This window comes from Neofelis nebulosa, chromosome 9, assembly GCF_028018385.1.
Source record: "Neofelis nebulosa isolate mNeoNeb1 chromosome 9, mNeoNeb1.pri, whole genome shotgun sequence".
NCBI lineage: Eukaryota > Metazoa > Chordata > Mammalia > Carnivora > Felidae > Neofelis > Neofelis nebulosa.
In genome coordinates, this window is record NC_080790.1 from 30,428,631 (window position 1) to 30,445,361 (window position 16,731).

The 16,731-nt window shown below is 39.7% G+C and overlaps 2 protein-coding genes across 3 annotated transcripts in view; one reads left to right on the plus strand and one right to left on the minus strand.

Annotated features, from left to right (window-relative positions):
• The first annotated feature begins 1 nt into the window (after position 1).
• On the plus strand, positions 2-10,361 carry GPATCH11 (G-patch domain containing 11). 2 transcript variants are annotated; one of them, XM_058683048.1, is made up of 9 exons: positions 2-104; positions 4,408-4,479; positions 5,037-5,263; positions 6,060-6,101; positions 6,948-7,068; positions 7,197-7,287; positions 8,382-8,498; positions 9,411-9,492; positions 10,208-10,361. In XM_058683048.1, exons 2-9 carry the CDS (start codon positions 4,421-4,423, stop codon positions 10,261-10,263), a joined length of 795 nt encoding a protein of 264 aa, XP_058539031.1. In that variant the 5' UTR covers positions 2-104; positions 4,408-4,420; the 3' UTR covers positions 10,264-10,361. The 2 variants fall into 2 exon arrangements, with proteins under 2 accessions (XP_058539031.1, XP_058539030.1); XM_058683047.1 differs by having other exon boundaries at positions 26-167.
• Positions 10,362-12,987: 2,626 nt separating this feature from the next.
• The window catches only part of EIF2AK2 (eukaryotic translation initiation factor 2 alpha kinase 2), a 40,823-nt gene continuing 37,079 nt past the window's right edge, over positions 12,988-16,731 (minus strand). Inside the window, exon 16 of the mRNA XM_058683037.1 lies at positions 12,988-14,124. Coding sequence (XP_058539020.1) covers positions 14,005-14,124 — 120 coding nt within the window. The 3' untranslated portion in view covers positions 12,988-14,004. The remainder of the gene's footprint in view (positions 14,125-16,731) is intronic.

Here is a 16,731-nt window from a genome sequence, read left to right on the forward strand (position 1 = left end):
CAAGCGCACTAACTACATCCTCCTGGCTCCTCCCGCCGCAGGTTTCCAATCGATTGCTCGCTAAGAAGCTCGGGTGGGAGCTGAGGCTCAGAAGTCCTGTGCAGGTGGGTGGGCGCATGCGCAGCGCGCGCTCTCACAAGCCGACCCGGGGCGAGTAGAGCTACCAGGTAAGGGGATGGGGACACCTGATAGAATGTAAAGGGCGGTGGTCTGTGCGCTGGTCGTGACTGACCTATCACACCATCACCCACATTCCTGCCTGTGACGCTTGCAGCTGGGCGGGACACGAGAAGGGAGAAATCAGCCGTCCTTAAGAGGGGGTTTGGGGACTGAGGCTTCTTGGTTACCTTTCTACTGTATGTCCAGCTAATTAGCCCTTCTCTCCACTTGGATGTATAATGGGATTCTCCGTGTGTCTGAAGCAGCGTTCTTGTTGCCACTGCCTCTGCCTGCTCTATGTCAAAAAAAACAAGCAAAAGACTTCACCCGAACCAAACCTACTACAGTCTAACCACTCTCAACTGGTAACTCCATTCTTCCAGGTTTTCGGGCCAAAAGCCTTAACATAATCGTTGACATCGCTCTTTCACACACCGCCTCCCATCCATCAGCCAGTCTCCTTAGCTCTACCTTTAAAATACGCTCAGGGGCGCCTGGGTGGCTCAGTTGGTTAAACGTCCGACTTCAGCTCAGGTCATGATCTCGTGTCGTGGGTTCGAGCCCCATGTCGGGCTCTGTGCTGACAGCTCAAAGCCTGGAGCCTGCTTCAGATTCTGTGTCTCCCTCTCTCTCTGCCCCTCCCCTGCTCTCTCTTTGTCTGTCTCTTTCTCTCGAAAATGAACAAACTTAAAAAAAAAATTTTAATATACGCAGAATCCGACCGCTTCTCACCACTTCCACTGCCGGTGGTCCACTTCCACTGGTGGTCCAAGCCACCGTCATGGTGGCTTTACAAAGTTTATCCTTATGCTTGATGCGAATGGATGATGCTGAAGTGTATCGTACCCACAAAGAGGGGGGGGGGGGGTTTAAAAAGAACCTGGAACCCCTTAGGCACCCCCCACCCCCGCCCCATTCCTAAGACCAATGGATTACTTCTGTCCTATAAAAGTTGAAAAAGCCATGCTTTTATGCATGGAGACATGAATTAGCAGTTCTTGCATACCTTTTCAGTAAATAGGAAGATTCAAACTTCTATTATTAGATTAACAATCTAATGTTTTTATTAAACTATATTTACAGTAAATAGGACCTAGAACGATTTTGGAATTTAGTGATAGAAGTAGGAGCGGGAGATTTTGGAATTTAGTGATAGAAGTAGGAGCGGGAGTAGGTGGAGAGTTATTAGGGCATTTTCTCATGTAAATGATGGTTTAGTGCTTCTGATATGGTGTGTGTATTTGCCCCGTTGGGTTGTGATTAGTATATAAAGGGAATATAGGGCTGTAATAATAATGTGTGTGCCTACGAGGATAATAGTAATATTGGATCATGAGAATGAGGCTATTACTACAGATAGTTCTCCAACTAGATTAATTGTAGGGGGTAGGGCTAGATTTGCAAGGCTGGCTAGTAGTCATCAGGTGGCTATTAAGGGGAGGAGTGTTTGCAGACCTCATGCTAGGATTATTGTTTGGCTCTGTACTCGTTCATAGTTTGAGTTTGCAAGACAGAATAGTATTGATGATGTTAATCGGTGGGCAATTATTAGGGCTGTTGCTCCTAAATAGCTTCATGGTGTTTGGATAAGAACTGCGACAATAATTAGGGCTATATGGTCCTATACTTCTAAGAATTAACTAAATGTTTTGATTTATTGTTTTACGTTAGTTGAATTTATGGTTATTTGGGCTAGTTTTGGCTCAAGATGGCCAGTTTGATATGAAATCTTCTGGGTGTAAGCCAGATGCTTTGTTTAAGCTGCATCTCGTTTTATCCAAGCACACTTTCCAGTATGCTTACCTTGTTACGACTTGTCTCCTCTTGTGTTTTTTATAGTTTGAATAGATTGTCTTTGGGTTTTGTCACTTGAGGAGGGTGACAGGTAGTGTGTGCGTGCTTCGTGGCCCAAATCAATTGAGCTCTCTCTTCTCAATTTACTACTAAATCCTCCTTTGGTTCTTAATTTCATAAGGACTTTTCGTGGAAAAGTGTTCTAGGATAGAAAATATAGCCCATTACTTCCCACCTCATAGGTTACAGCTTGACCTAACTTTTTTATGTTAAGATACTTGTGCTTACTTTTCTTCCTTTTTAGGGTTTGCTGAAGATGGCGGTATTGGATTAGCAAGGGGTGGTGAGGTATATTGGGATCCCATAGATTCATCTAGAGCAGGCTCCTCTAGAGGGATATAAAATAAAGCACTGCAAAGTCCTTTGAGTTTTAAGCTGTCGCTAGTTCTCTGGCAGACAGGTTTGTTTAGTTAGCTATCTAAGTTTAGGGTTAAGCGTAGTGGGGTATCTAATCCCAGTTTGGGTCTTAGCTATCGTGTGGTCAGAGGTGTTAAGTTACTTTCGTGCCATATTTTTATGTTAACTGTAGCTTTTTACAGCTGAGTTAAAATTTAACTTTAGCGCGGGGTGGGGAGGGGTTCCTCTATAACACGCTTTATGCTGTGGGTCTATTAATTCGTGTTAATTGTATGACCGCAGTGGCTGGCATGAAATTTACCAACCCTAATTTAATATGGCTTAGCTGAACTTTCATTCATGGCTTAATTTTTATCGCTGCTGTGTCCTGTGGGGGTGTGGCTAAGCAAGGTGTCAGGCCTATCTTTGCCCATTTTTTCTATCTGGCTTCATTCTGCAAGTGGGATCTCTTCATATGGCCAGGAAGATGGCCCTTTGGAGCCCACCTTCACATACTCTCTGTTCAGAAACCCCAGTGAAGAGATCTCTTTTCCCCCATAAGACATGCTTATCTGACCTGGTTAAGTCATCACCTCCTCTGTTGCTGGGACATAGTAAACTATAATTGGCCATCTTGTGCCCAGAGAAGTATAGAAGACAGAGCTTGCCACCCTCCACTAGAACCCAGTGGAGGACAGAGGGTTGGGTTCCCAAAGAAAAGGATGGTGGGTGGGCCAAAATAGCCTGTGTGTACTGCAGCAAATGACTGCCCTCTGTAACTAGCTTCTGGACCAGAAGCATTGATATCATCTGGGAGCCTATTAGAAATACAAAACTTCAAGCTCTAGCTCACAATCAGACTCTGGATTTTAAGAAGATCCTGAAGCAATTCATATACATAATAAAGTTTGAGATGTGCTTTTTTGGATAACTATTTTATCCCTGTAAGAGAAAATAATTACATGATTTTAACTATTTTGGATGGAAACTCTCCTCAAAAATGTCTCCATATAAGTGAGATGTTAAGTATACCAAGTTCCAAGTGGACAGCTTGAACATGGAGTGCTGTAGAGAGAGGCCTGGAATGGTTAGGATGGGTTTCGTGAAGGAGGGGAGCTTAGGCCAAGGAGGAAGGAAATGTCTGTGTATGTTCAGAGAACAATGAGAAGCCCATGTGACTTGAATATGGAACCCTAAAGGAGCATCAGGGGTGAGATTTTGAAGGATCCTCCTGCTACAGTGTTAGAGTGACTAGTCCTCCAGGGCCTGCAGAGTAAAGTTTATTGAGGGATTGAAATAGACAGATTAAATGACCTGACTTATGTTTTTTATAAAACCACTCTGGAGAGGCTGGCTCAGCAGGAAGAGCATGCAACACTTGATCTCAGGGTTGTGAGTTTGAGCCCCACTTTGGGTGTAAAGATTACTAAAAAAAAATAAACTTTAAACTTTTTTTAATGTTTATTTTATTTTTGAGAGAGAGAGAGAGAGCACAAGTTGGGGAGGGGCAGAGAGAGGGAGACAGAGGATCTGAAGGAGAACTCAGGAACCATGAGATCATGACCTGAGCCAAAATTGGATGCGTAACCAACTGAGCCACCCAGGAGCCCCAAATAAACTTAAAAAAAAAAAAAAAGTTGTCTTTAAAAAAAAAAAAAACACTGCAGAGGGTGTAGGGGATGCACTGGAAGAGGAGAGGCCACACACAATGAAACTAATTAGGAAGTTGTTGTAATAGTTCGGGTGAGAAAGAAATGCCTGAACTGAAGCAATGGTCACAACTATAGGAAAAAAGCTTTTGAAGGATATTGTAGAGGAAGAATTGGCAGAGGGCTATACGAGGTCAGGAATGGGGAGATTGTAGCGACATTTATTTGAAAAAATTAGGGGATAATGGAGGTTTGGAATGGAAGAGAACGAGTCGTTGGAGAGCTTCCCACAGAAAGATGTCAGAAGGCACTTGAATGTGTGGTAGAGCTCCAGAGAAAGGTTTATTTCCATTGTCGACCAAACAACAACAAAAAAAGGTGCTGTTACTTTATCCTCTTTGATTTGTAGATACTTTTGCCATATGAAGTTGAACATGGCGGAAGAAGAGGACTATATGTCTGATTCCTTCATTAATGTCCAGTAAGTAAATTTGCACACCTCATGTAGTGATATATATAAGACATTAATGTAGACTCCTAAGTGATGACATTGATTTTAAATGTGAGTTGAAAAGTCAGTTTTGTTGCTTTGTGGAAACACCTCCTACATTTCTGTACAAAGATACCAGGAGCCTTTTCTTCCCTTTTAATGCTAAACATTTGACTTCTGCCCTTGATTCTTGTTATTTTCCTCTTCCAAGCAAGTTTACACTTTTGCTTTATTTCATCTTACTGTCTCTTCTAGCTCGTATTCAGCTTTGCTATTTATTATTTCCAACCTCCTAGAAAAATTAGTCTAAAATTACTGTTTCTTCAACTCTCTATTTTCTTCAGCTTCCTACAATCTGGCACCAGCTTTCATTATTTTTACTAAAATAGCCATTCTCAGAGGTCACTGATTATGTTCTAAGATCAATGAAAACAAAGGTGGTCATCGTGGTGGTGCTGAAATATTAAGTAGCGTCAGGTAAGTAAGTAGCAAAGTTACAAGAAAACTGCATGTCCTCGTCTAAAATAACCTTCTCCATTATTCTTCAGACAAGACATCAGACCAGGATTGCCAATGCTGAGGCAAATCCGAGAAGCCCGTCGAAAAGAAGAAAAGCAACAGGAAGCTAATTTGAAAAACAGACAGAAGAGTTTAAAAGAAGAAGAACAAGAAAGACGTGACATTGGATTGAAGAATGCACTAGGCTGTGAAAACAAAGGGTTTGCTTTGCTCCAAAAGATGGGATATAAAAGTGGTCAGGCCCTTGGCAAAAGTGGTAAGTTCCATCTGGACATAAGCAGGTGTTCCTAACCACCAAATGGTGCTCTATTGATGAGTGCCAGAGAGGACTCCTTATCCATCTACACAGAAAGTAAAGCAACATAGCTACTAGGTGAAACAAGCATATAGAGAACGGTGTCTTCCTACACCACTTTAGACAAGTGTCAAGAGCTACTTACCAGCCCCACTTCGCCTTCAAGGCACCGATAGCGGGGATGGGCGAGGCTTACAACGGAGGCAGCAGCTAACAATGGTGATAAGAGAAGGGTTGAGAAGTACAACAGCCAAAGGACAGTGAAGCAACATTGAGGATGATGGCAGGACACCGCCCTGCTCGCTCTGTACCTGTGCCAGGTACCCCAGTGAGCGCGTGGTTGGAGAAGCTCCATTCTCGCCTCCCTATTTAGGAAGGTGTAGAGGCCATATATTCATAGTAGATTCTGTAAGCCATTTTTCTTTTCTTCCTTATTATAATTGCTTTGATCTTCACCGAGCAAGGCTTTGCTTTCTCTGGAAGCTGCCACTTTCTTGGACATATATCAGTGTTTTCCCTTCCTGAAACCCTAACTTCAGATGGCATAGGAGGCTGTGGGTCAGTCTTACTGAGGAGTAGATATTTGAAGGCAAGGGAGGTGGTTGATTATAGAGTATTCATGTTCAGATTTCAATTTCAAATGGCATCGAAACTGGAAGGGATATGTATAGAACATTGCAAAGCTGTGTACTACGCTCACCTGTAGTTTGAAGAAGAAGTTCTAAAGTCATGTGTGTGTTTTGTTCTCTTTTCTTAGGAGGTGGTATTGTTGAACCAATTCCTCTCAACGTCAAAACAGGTATATAATTATTTCTGAGCATATTTACCAGTAATAATAACTTATGCTTAGATCTAGCACGTAAACTTGCATACTAAATGGGTTTTTTTGTGGTAGCACTGTTACAGTTCTTATCCTAGGAAGCCCCCAGTAAAATATTTCTTAGTTAAACTTCTCATTATTTTAAACTAAAAGTAACAGTTTGAGTATAAAATAAAATTTAAATCCTAAAAATATGGGGGGAAATCATAACCATTAAAAATGCAAAGCTATTTTTTGCCCATTGAAATGTGCTAAGGGGTGCCTTGGTGGCTCAGTCAGTTTAGCGTTTGAGTCTTGATTTCAACTCAGGTCATGATCTCACAGGTTGTGAGTGTGAGCCCCGTGTCAGGCTTCCCACTAACAGTGCAGAGTCTGCCTAGGATTCTTTCTCTCTCCCTCTCTTCCCTGCTTGTGCTATGTCTCTAAATAAATAAACATTAAAAAAAAAAGAAAGGAATGTACTGAAAGTATTCTGAGACAGACTTATCCATTCAATGTTTTTCTTAAGACTTTGGATGAATTAAGGAGAAAAATACATATTTTATTTGGTTATTATATTTATATGGAAGTATGATAGTTGATACTGTTTTTCCCAATTTAAGGAATTTTGTATTGTGTGACTATTTCATTAAATCAGACTAATGATCTTTGTAAAACTCAAATTGTGTGTTTGGGTTTAGGAAAAAAAAATCTCCAGTGTTTCCATGTCAAATGATTTCGAGTGATTGTACTCAAATCAGAATTGTGTGTAATTTGCACCTGGTTAGAGGTCATGTTTTGAAGTGTGAAGTCATCAGGTTCTAAAGCAGTTTGCTGTTTGAACAGGGAAAAGTGGCATCGGTCATGAGGCATTACTGAAGCGGAAAGCAGAGGAAAAACTAGAAAACTATAGAAGAAAGATCCACGTGAAAACCCAAGCCGAAGAAAAAGCCGCAGAGCAGTTTCGGTAACACTTGGTATTTGAGCTATCTTGGGTTTTACCCCGTGTTTATTGTGATGTTTTCTGGTAGTTGGGCATTTAAATGGATAAAGGGAGGGCAGACTCTCGGTAGACTATTGTTTTCTTTCGATTAGACTGCGATTGAAACATAAGCAGGATGAAGTGAAGCTGGAAGGGGACCTTAGAAGAAGCCAGCGAGCCTGCCAGCAGTTGGATACTCAGAAGGCAAGCCTTTCACCTGTGTTCCGTTTGGAAAGGTTTTTCGGTGCCCAGTGTGATTTGCCATGTAATTAGGAAAAAAGAAAGAAAAGAAACTCCAGGCCTGTGGTATCTAGCCTGCTACCTGTTAAAGCTTTCATTTAACATGCAGGGCTGATCTTTGATGGTTGACACTCATGACGATGACCTGGTCGCTGCAGGAACCGGAGTAGTCTGAATCACCCAATAAGGCTCAAATAACATTTTTATATTTAATCGTTCTCTGCTTATTTGGATATTGGAGACTCAGAGCTAGTGTGTGTGGAAATTCTGTCCACCACAATATTTGATGAATAGCCTATTTTTAGTCCATCTTCATTACCTCTTGTGTCCCTAACTAGTAAAGTCATGGTAGATTACTATTTATTTTGGCTGTTTTTAAAATTCTGTTTTTGGTTTTATTTTTATTTCATTTTCAATTTTTTTATTTTGATCTTTCCATTAGAATAAAATGACTTCAATTAAAGTCTCTAAAACATTTCCCTTGTATGTAAATAGATCTCTGGAAGCAATCTCTCACTTTTCTGTATTCCTATAGCACTTTATTTTGCGTGTCATGACACTTTCCTAGATGATGTGTACTTTGTGTGTGTGTGTGTGTGTGTGTGTGTGTGTGTGCTCTACAAGTAAATCTCGCGAGATCTAAAACCAAATCTCATGAGATTTTTTTTTTTTTAATTCAAGTTAATTAATATACAGTGTAGTCTTGGCTTCAGGAGTAGAACCCAATGATTCATCTCTTACATATGACACCCAGTGCTCATCCCAACAAGTGCCCTCCTTCATGCCCATCCCCTCACCTACATCCCTCTTATGTGTGTTATTTTATTCCCATTAAGATATGTATACCCATGGCTTATTTCCCTAATAGACTGGCAGCCACTGGGGGACAATACTTGAACTGAGTCTTCATCCCTATGGTTCATACAGCCCAGGGCTTTACTCTTGAAGCAGCAATCAGTAAATATTTCATTGAAAGAAAGAATCCATGTCGATATGAACGTACTTGTGATAGTCTTCTGGTTAGCTGTGTTTAATTGGGAATAATTCTTTATTTTCAGAATATTCAGGTTCCTAGGGAATCATGGTACTGGTTGGGGCTTGAAGAGGAAACCGAGGAAGAGGAAGAGGAAGAAAAAGAACACGATGAAGATGAATATAAGAGTGAAGACTTGAGTGTATGTTTCAGTACCAGTTCCTCGAGCAGGGTGTCTTAAGTGTATGCCTTGGTACCATTCACATTTTGAGCCGGCTAATTATTTGTTGGGGCACACTGTTCTAACAGCATCCCTGGCCTCCACCCACCAGGTGCCTGTTGCACTTCCCCCTTGTGACAACCAAAAATATCTCCAGACATTGCTAAATTTCCCCGAGGGGAAAAATCACCTCTAGTTGAGAACTACTATATCATAGGGTTATTTTATTGACCCCCAAACCGTTATATAATTTCTTCCTTTAGCTTCGGTTTACACTCTCAGATTCAGTTTGGATGACAGATGAGCCACAAGTATAAATTATCTTAATTTCTACTTTGTTGTCTGTTAAACCTCAGGAAGTGATTCTAATGAATACCCCTCTCCTGCACCCATAAACAAAGCAAAAAAACACAGCTCAAAGGAAGTGGAAATTATTCAAGAAAGGAATCCCATTTCTGTGTTTTTTTGTGTATAAGAATTTTATAGGAAGCATTTGCAATTTGAAAAACCAGTGTTCCACTTAACTGGGAGACCATTGATGAGAACTTTAATGACAAAGGGAGGCAGTGTTCACTCTCATTCCATCTGGGGAGGTAGGTTCTTTGAAGTAGAGGGAGGTTTTTAAAGGATCCTGATTAAAATAAGAGCCAGCCCAAATGTATTTTCCAAATGTTAACAAGTGGTCTCTTTGTGTCTGTCAAACATGTGAAAATATCAGGGTGGCTGGTAAACTGGGACATGTTCTAATATATTCTTCCCTTGATACCTATCCTACGTGGTTAAGAGAGTAGCAGAAGATTTATAGCCTTGGGCTAATTTGGCAGGATCCAAGAGACCAGAATACCAAGATTATGTTCAATTTGAACTATTAATGTGCCTGTGTCCTACATGTAGGTACTGGAAAAATTACAAATATTGACTGGTTATTTAAGAGAAGAACATCTGTATTGCATTTGGTGTGGAACAGCCTATGAAGGTAAGAGGATACTTTGCACTTTTTAAAAATATTGAATACAAATGCTCTTTGATTTTTTAACTTTGATTTTGTGTGTGTGTGTGTGTGTGTGTGTGTGTGTGGCGTGTGTACGTGTGTGTAAGTACATCTCCCATAGACAATGGAAATTTCTTATTCCATCCAAATGGCAGTGTGGGGTCAATGTCTTAAAGCAGTGGTACATATAGAAATAATCGAGGCCTTTTCAGAAACTAAATGTGCAGAAGGGAATTTTTCAGTTCTCTATTTCAAAAGGAAGAATTTTTTAGTTACTTGAGGATGAATTTTTTTTCATGCTTTATTTTTAAAGATTCTTTCTTCAGCTGCATTAACTTGCAAGATATTTCAGATTTTTAGAATTAGCTTTTATGTAGATAGAATATTGTTTCAGAATACTGAAATCCACTCCATTTTTTTTTTTTTTATTATAAGGAAAGAAATGGGTTTAAAATTTGCCAGATACCTTATAGGGTCAAGCACTTTCCCTTCTAACACATCCTCCCCAAGTTGGCCCTGTTAACTTGAATTTAAGGACTTTACACTTGGCAGTAAAGAATTGTTGGTTATGGTTGTATCTTTTCCCAGTTTAGCTCAGTAAGTAGCAAACACAGCTACAAAACATGTTATGTTGAACTAATTTTCTAGAGTAGTTTACTATACTAGTATTAATCTTTTATTTTCCTCACATAAATTACAGATAAAGAAGACCTCTCTTCAAATTGCCCAGGACCAACTTCTGCAGATCATGACTAAGATTATTCTCAATAAAGTAGAAACTTGGAAAATGTTACTGTTTTCTAAAAATAAACAATTGAGCAGTTAGAATTCCCAAATTATGCCAGTTAAAGAAATAGGGCCTTTTTATATGTTTTGTTCTTTTTGTGATTTTAGAAGCACTTTGTACTTTATAGTTGTTCATTGATTTCAAAAAAAAAAAAAAAAAACAATGCTGTTTCAGAACGCAAGTGTTATAGACATGGGCAAACACAATTTGTGACTCTGTTGTGATGCTATGGGGCTCAAGGACACCAACAGGTAACTCCCTCATTCCTCTCTTCACTTTGGAACAAAGTGAGAAGTAAGACATGGGAGTCAGAGAGAGATTAACACGTCAGCTTTATTATCAGTGACGTTGAGATAGAGAGCAAGGTTGACTTGTTCTCCTATTAGGCTCCCTAAAATATCTCCCTGACTGGACACAACTACAGACCTCTGCCTTGCCAGGGATGGAGCCTACCTTTGTCTTCTGAGAGCATTTAGCTTTCAAGGAGAGAGGACCCACCAGGGGCGGGGCCACACATGCTAAGTTCCTTCTCCCAAAATCACATCTCAGATAAGACACTTCTCTGTTGAGAGGGAATGAACGATGGTTCACAGAGCTTGCTCCCATACTTCTCTCTCCCAAGGCGCAAGAAAAAGTCCCTTCCCTCCATGCAGATAGGAGAAAGGAAAAGCATCCCCCTCAATACGACTGATGTCAGGCAATGTTCCATTAACACTACTTCATTCTAGCCAATTTCAGAAACAAAATAATTATGATACTTGTGGGAAAATCATGAGTTTTCATGACAGTGTGTATATCCACTATAAGTGAAGATTGCAAATTTTAGCTAAAGAAACTTTAGAATTGGAAGTAATCTTAACTATCAGGTTATCCAAGTACTTCCTAAATTTGGGAGCCCTTGGACAACATTCCCAGCAGTTTGCAATCTAACCTCTGCCTTTATTTCTCCAGCCACAGAGAGCTCACTGCCTTAAAGTGGATTGTTCCATTGCTGGGTAGCTATAAGTGATTTTTAAAGTTATTTTTCTAAAATCTGCTTCTCTATAATGTCACCACATATAGCTAAGGACGTACCATGTAGCACACCTCTAGATATCTTCAGACAAAATTGGGCATCAAAAATCATGAACTTTTTTTAAAGTTCACAAGCTCAGGTACCACCCCTAGTGATTTTGATTCGGCTAGTCTAGGGTAGTTTCTAGACATCTGTATTTGTATAAAGTGCTAAGAATACATCTGATAAGCACCTGTGCATTAGGACTAGTGCTACAGGTTAAATACAGAGCACTGTTACATTCTTGGGGATCCAGTTTTATAGCTAACCTCTCTCTCAGTACCACTGAGCAAGAGATCAGCCTCTTTTATTAGAAACAGTATACACAAGGGGCGCCTGGGTGGCTCAGTCGGTTAGGCGGCTGACTTCGGCTCAGGTCATGATCTCGTGGTCCGTGAGTTCGAGCCCCGCGTCGGGCTCTGTGCTGACAGCTCAGAGCCTGGAGCCTGTTTCGGATTCTGTGTCTCCCTCTCTCTCTGACCCTCCCCTGTTCATGCTCTGTCTCTCTCTGTCTCCAAAATAAATAAACGTTAAAAAAAATTTAAAAAAAAAAAAAAAAAAAAAAAGAAACAGTATACACAAGAACAGAGCAAAAGCATAACCTGTATTTGCATAAGTTAAGATAATCAATAGCACAACTTGTATCAGCCTTTGCCCTAATATAACCTAATTCGTTTGTTCTCAAGTTTAGCTTGGGGAGCTTTAAAAATGATAATACAAGGGGTGCCTGGGTGGCTCAGTCGGTTAAGTGTTTGACTCTTCATCATCACAATTTCGTGAGTTGAAGCCCCACATCAGGCTCTGCGCTGACAGTTTCCCATCAGCAGAGGTTCTGATGTAATTGGTCACTGTGGCCTGAGCGTGACCACCTTTGACTCTGAGATGCAGCAAAACTTGAGAATCACTACACTAGTTAACTTCTGGGTGGGCCTCAGTTCTTCTTCATTTCATCCAGAAAATGAAGCATTATTTTTATGAATATAAACACACATATAAAATACTAGAGCTTATACTGTTGTATAATAGTATTAAATATTTACTTTTTCACTTAACAATAAAATTGTATTAGTAGCTGAAACAAAGGAGTTCATCTTTCCTGGGAATTACAGTCAGATACTCTCCCGTCATTTCAGCCAGTATACTGACATCCATACAGTCATTCCCAAAGCCATGTGGGTTGTTTCAGATGGAATGGAGTTAGTCACCAGCTTCCTTTTCTACTACTGTGGGGACAACCATCCACCTGCCTAATGGCCAAGAATATTTTTAATACGTTCATGCTCAGAATACGGGAATAACTTTGATAGAATCCATGACTCCACCAGATTTGTGGTTCACATTTCCAGGTCAAGGCTTAAAACTAGGCTTACCTTGGAGAGTGGGAAACATTCCTTATTCTTATCCATTGACAATTAAAAATACAGGCTTCCAGGGCGCCTGCGTGGCTCAGTCAGTTAAGCGTCCAACTATTGATTTTGGCTCAGGTCATCATGAAATGGAGCCCTGCATCTGGCTCTGCACTGACATCACAGAGCCTGCTTGGGATTCTCTCTCCCTCTCTCTCTGTTCCTCCCCTGCTTGTACTTTCTTTTCCTCTCAAAAATACATAATAAACTTAAAAAAAAATACAGGCTTCCAATATGAGTAAAAAATTATTTTTATTAACATAAGCCTTTACTGATTTCAAAACTAGACAATAATGAAAACCAAGATAAGCAAAACATTAGAATTTTTAAATTTGCTTTAGGGAATTTGAATTTGCTTCAGTGAAATTTATGTAAAATTTGAAACATATGTCGTGTTGTCATTTACTTTTATTTATATTGTGCTTTGTTTCCTTTTCTTTTTTTTTTTTTTGAGTGCTTTGTTTATTTTCAAAGTCCAATCTATAATTTCTAAAGTCTTTCATTTTCCTAAAATATAAATCCAAAATACTGGAGCTTCTACAGTTCAAAATGAATAGACTTTAATATACAAAATTTGTTTCCCTTAAATACTTTTAGTGTTATTTGCCATTTAACTGTTGAAATTTGAAAGTGAACATTATTATTTAGTATTAGACACATTTTGTAGGATCAAGCGTATGAAATCCTTAATACTTTTATTTCCCACCGATTCAAAAGCACTTACAGAGTTCCTGCTTTATGCAGGTCAGTAGGCTCACTGCCTTGGGGTAAACAAAAATGAGAGAGCCTGTCCCTGCTTTAAATTCATTGAAAGAGCCGCACAAGAAAAACTGAGCTCCCAAGGCAAATTGGTAAGCATAATACTGAGGCACTGGACAAGAGCAGAACTAGGAAACAGTTCCATTCTGGGTGGGGGACAGTGGAACATGATGAAGTCACACTGAATTTGATTCTGAGTGTCATTTCAATACGTGAAGTTATGAGGAAAGGGTTACAATATAACCCAGCACTTTCACTCCCAGTATTTACCCAAGAGAAATGAAAACATACATCCACATAAAACTTGCACATGAATATTCATAGTAGCATTGTTCATAATAGCAGGAAAGTGGAAACAACCCAAATGTCCATCAACTGATGAATGGATAAATAAATTGTGACAGAGCCATAGAATTGATTATTAGTTGGCCATAAAAAGGAAGGAGGTCCTGATCCATGCCACAACATGGATGAACCTCAAAACCATTCTGCTAAATGGAAAAGACCACATATTGTATGATTCCATTTAAATGAAAGTCCAGATTGGGCAAAAAATCTCTTTGGGATTCTCTCTGTCTCTCTCTGTCTCTGCCCTCCTCTGTGCACTCTCTCTCTTTCTAAAAAAAAAGAAAAAAAATTTAAAGATTAAAAAGATAACATCGTGGTGATGGTTGCACTCTCAACATACATGACGTCACTGAAATGTATAGTTTAAATGGGTGAAATGTATGGTATGTATTCCATCTCAGTAAAACTGTTATTAAAAAAAGAAGGAGATTTTAGGTAGAAACCATAGTTGAGAGCCATTGAGTGCAAAACCTTATTCAGGTAACACAGCTGACCTGTGTGGCAGGAGCTTAGTCAAGTAAGTCAGTGAACATGGGTCATGGAGTGGGAACCTCCAGAGGAACGTGGCCCTGCCAACACCTCGACTTTAGCCCAGTGAAACTCACTTCAGGCTTCTGGCCTCCAGAAGTGTAAGAGAATAAATGAGTGTTGTTTTAAGCCCCCAAGTGTGTGGTAGTTTTTCAAAGCAGCCATAGAAAACTAATACAGGCCTCAACCCCTGAAGAGTCACACATATTTGAGAGGTATTTGCCTCACAGTTTTATCTCTTCTACTGTTTTTAGTCAGAGTTTAAACCAATAGTGAGAACACTGTACATCTATCAACTGTAGTCCCTTCATCTGAGACTGTTCTGAGGACATGCAGGATTGGGACAGGCCATAGTTACAGATAGAGAATCACACAGACGTCAAGGACAGGGTTGACATTTAGATATAAAGAGTAAATACCTAAATGGAGTGTTTGCCATACTTTGTTCCTTAGTCTGCCTTCCTCTGCATAATCTCCCCTGGATTCAAAGTTGAGCCTCAGGGGTTACTTCCAGATAACATACACATCACTCTGTGTATGAATCCATCCTCTCTCTCATGTGTTTTCTACGGTCTGCTCGACCTCCTCACCTCAATATTCTGGCAGCAACACAAACAGCATCTTTTACACCCCATACGTGCTGCCCTCATCACGTGGACAGATGTGTGGTGGCCTTCCTATTGGCTTAAATCCTAACGAAAAATTGTATAATAGATAAAAGTGTGAGACAAAATATCTCTCAAATATGTGTGGCTCTTTGGGGGTTAATCCGATTGAAGCCTACATCCTAATCCGGCTACTCACCTTCAAACAAACCTGGAGGTAATCTCTGGCGGTACTTTCTCCTTAATCCTCACAACTAGTCACTGACTCCTCTTGGTTCTGTCCCCAGTATCTTTCAGGCCGTCTTAGCCTCTTAGCCTTCTGGTCTTTCAAATACAGTCTCCTCCTGCTCCAACCCATTCTAAACACAACTGTTTCAAAGAGCTGGCTGGGTCATACCGCTGCTCAAAAAATGAAAGCCTTATTTGTTGCCTTTGGGGGTTACCAGGGCACCAACTCATTCTAAAATATTTATTCCATCTATTCCATTCTGCTTTAAAGAAAGTTCTTTATAGAATAACCACAGATGATAAAGATTACAGAATCCAAAAATCTCTGTTTTGCAACCCCTAATGAAATAATGGATCCAAACAACAATCTCCAACCATTAGGTGGAAGATTGGAAAGAAACTTTATAGTAGATTACACCACCAGAACCCACGGATCAATCTTAAGATCACTGAAAATGAAACAACCAAACATTATGTTACTCCTGAAGAGATGTCAAGGAAAGTATACAGCATCATCTATGCAGTATTCTTGGGGGAAAAAACTTGAACCAGAATCAAGTCAAGCTTCTAGTCCTAACTAGACACCATGGGGATACCATCAGTCAAGTCCTGAATGAAGGAAATTCCACAGGATATATGATCTAGTTCCTTCCTCAAATAAATGGCAAGAGGAAAGAAATTTAAAACAGGGGTAAATGTTACAAAGCAAAAGAGACATCAGCTAAATGCAATGTTGGATCCTGATTTAAACAACTGGCCAAAATATATTTTTGTGAAGAAAACTGAATACAGACTGGTTACTATACAACCATCCAGGAAATATTAATTTTGTTGAATGACAATGTATCATCGCTTTGTTAAAATTCAAAAGATCTTATGTCAGAAATATATTTTTAAGTATTTACAAGTGAAATGATACAAGGACTGAGATTTGCTTTAAAATACTCCAGTAGAAGAAAATTTAAAAAAGGAAGGGGGGTTGGGACACCTGTGTGGCTCAGTTGGTTAAGCATCTGACTCTTGATTTTGGTTCAGGTCACCTCACAGTTCATGAGATCGAGCCCCATGTCTGGCTCTGCACTGACAGTGCACAGCTGCTTGGGAGTCTCTCGCTACCTTTCTCTTTGCCCCTGCCCTGCTTGTACAAGCTAGCTCATTCTCTCTTTCAAAATAAATGATTAAACATTAAAAAAAAAAGGAAGGAGGTATATATAACAAAGAAGGCATAATGTTGATATTTGAATGAATGAATGAAACATAGAGTTTCATTATTCTGTTTTTGTGTATGCTTTAACATAAAATTTATTAAATTAAATATGAATAATATTAGAATCATTCAATATTCCATAATATCCCATAATGAAATATTCCACAATGAATTCCAATATTCCATAATGAAAAGTTAACATGCCAGGAACCTCAAGTTATGGTGGACACTCCAGTAGGGAATGGATGTTGTGAGTTTGTTTCTAGTGAGGGTCCTGGATAATTTGAGTCTTGGAGAAGCTG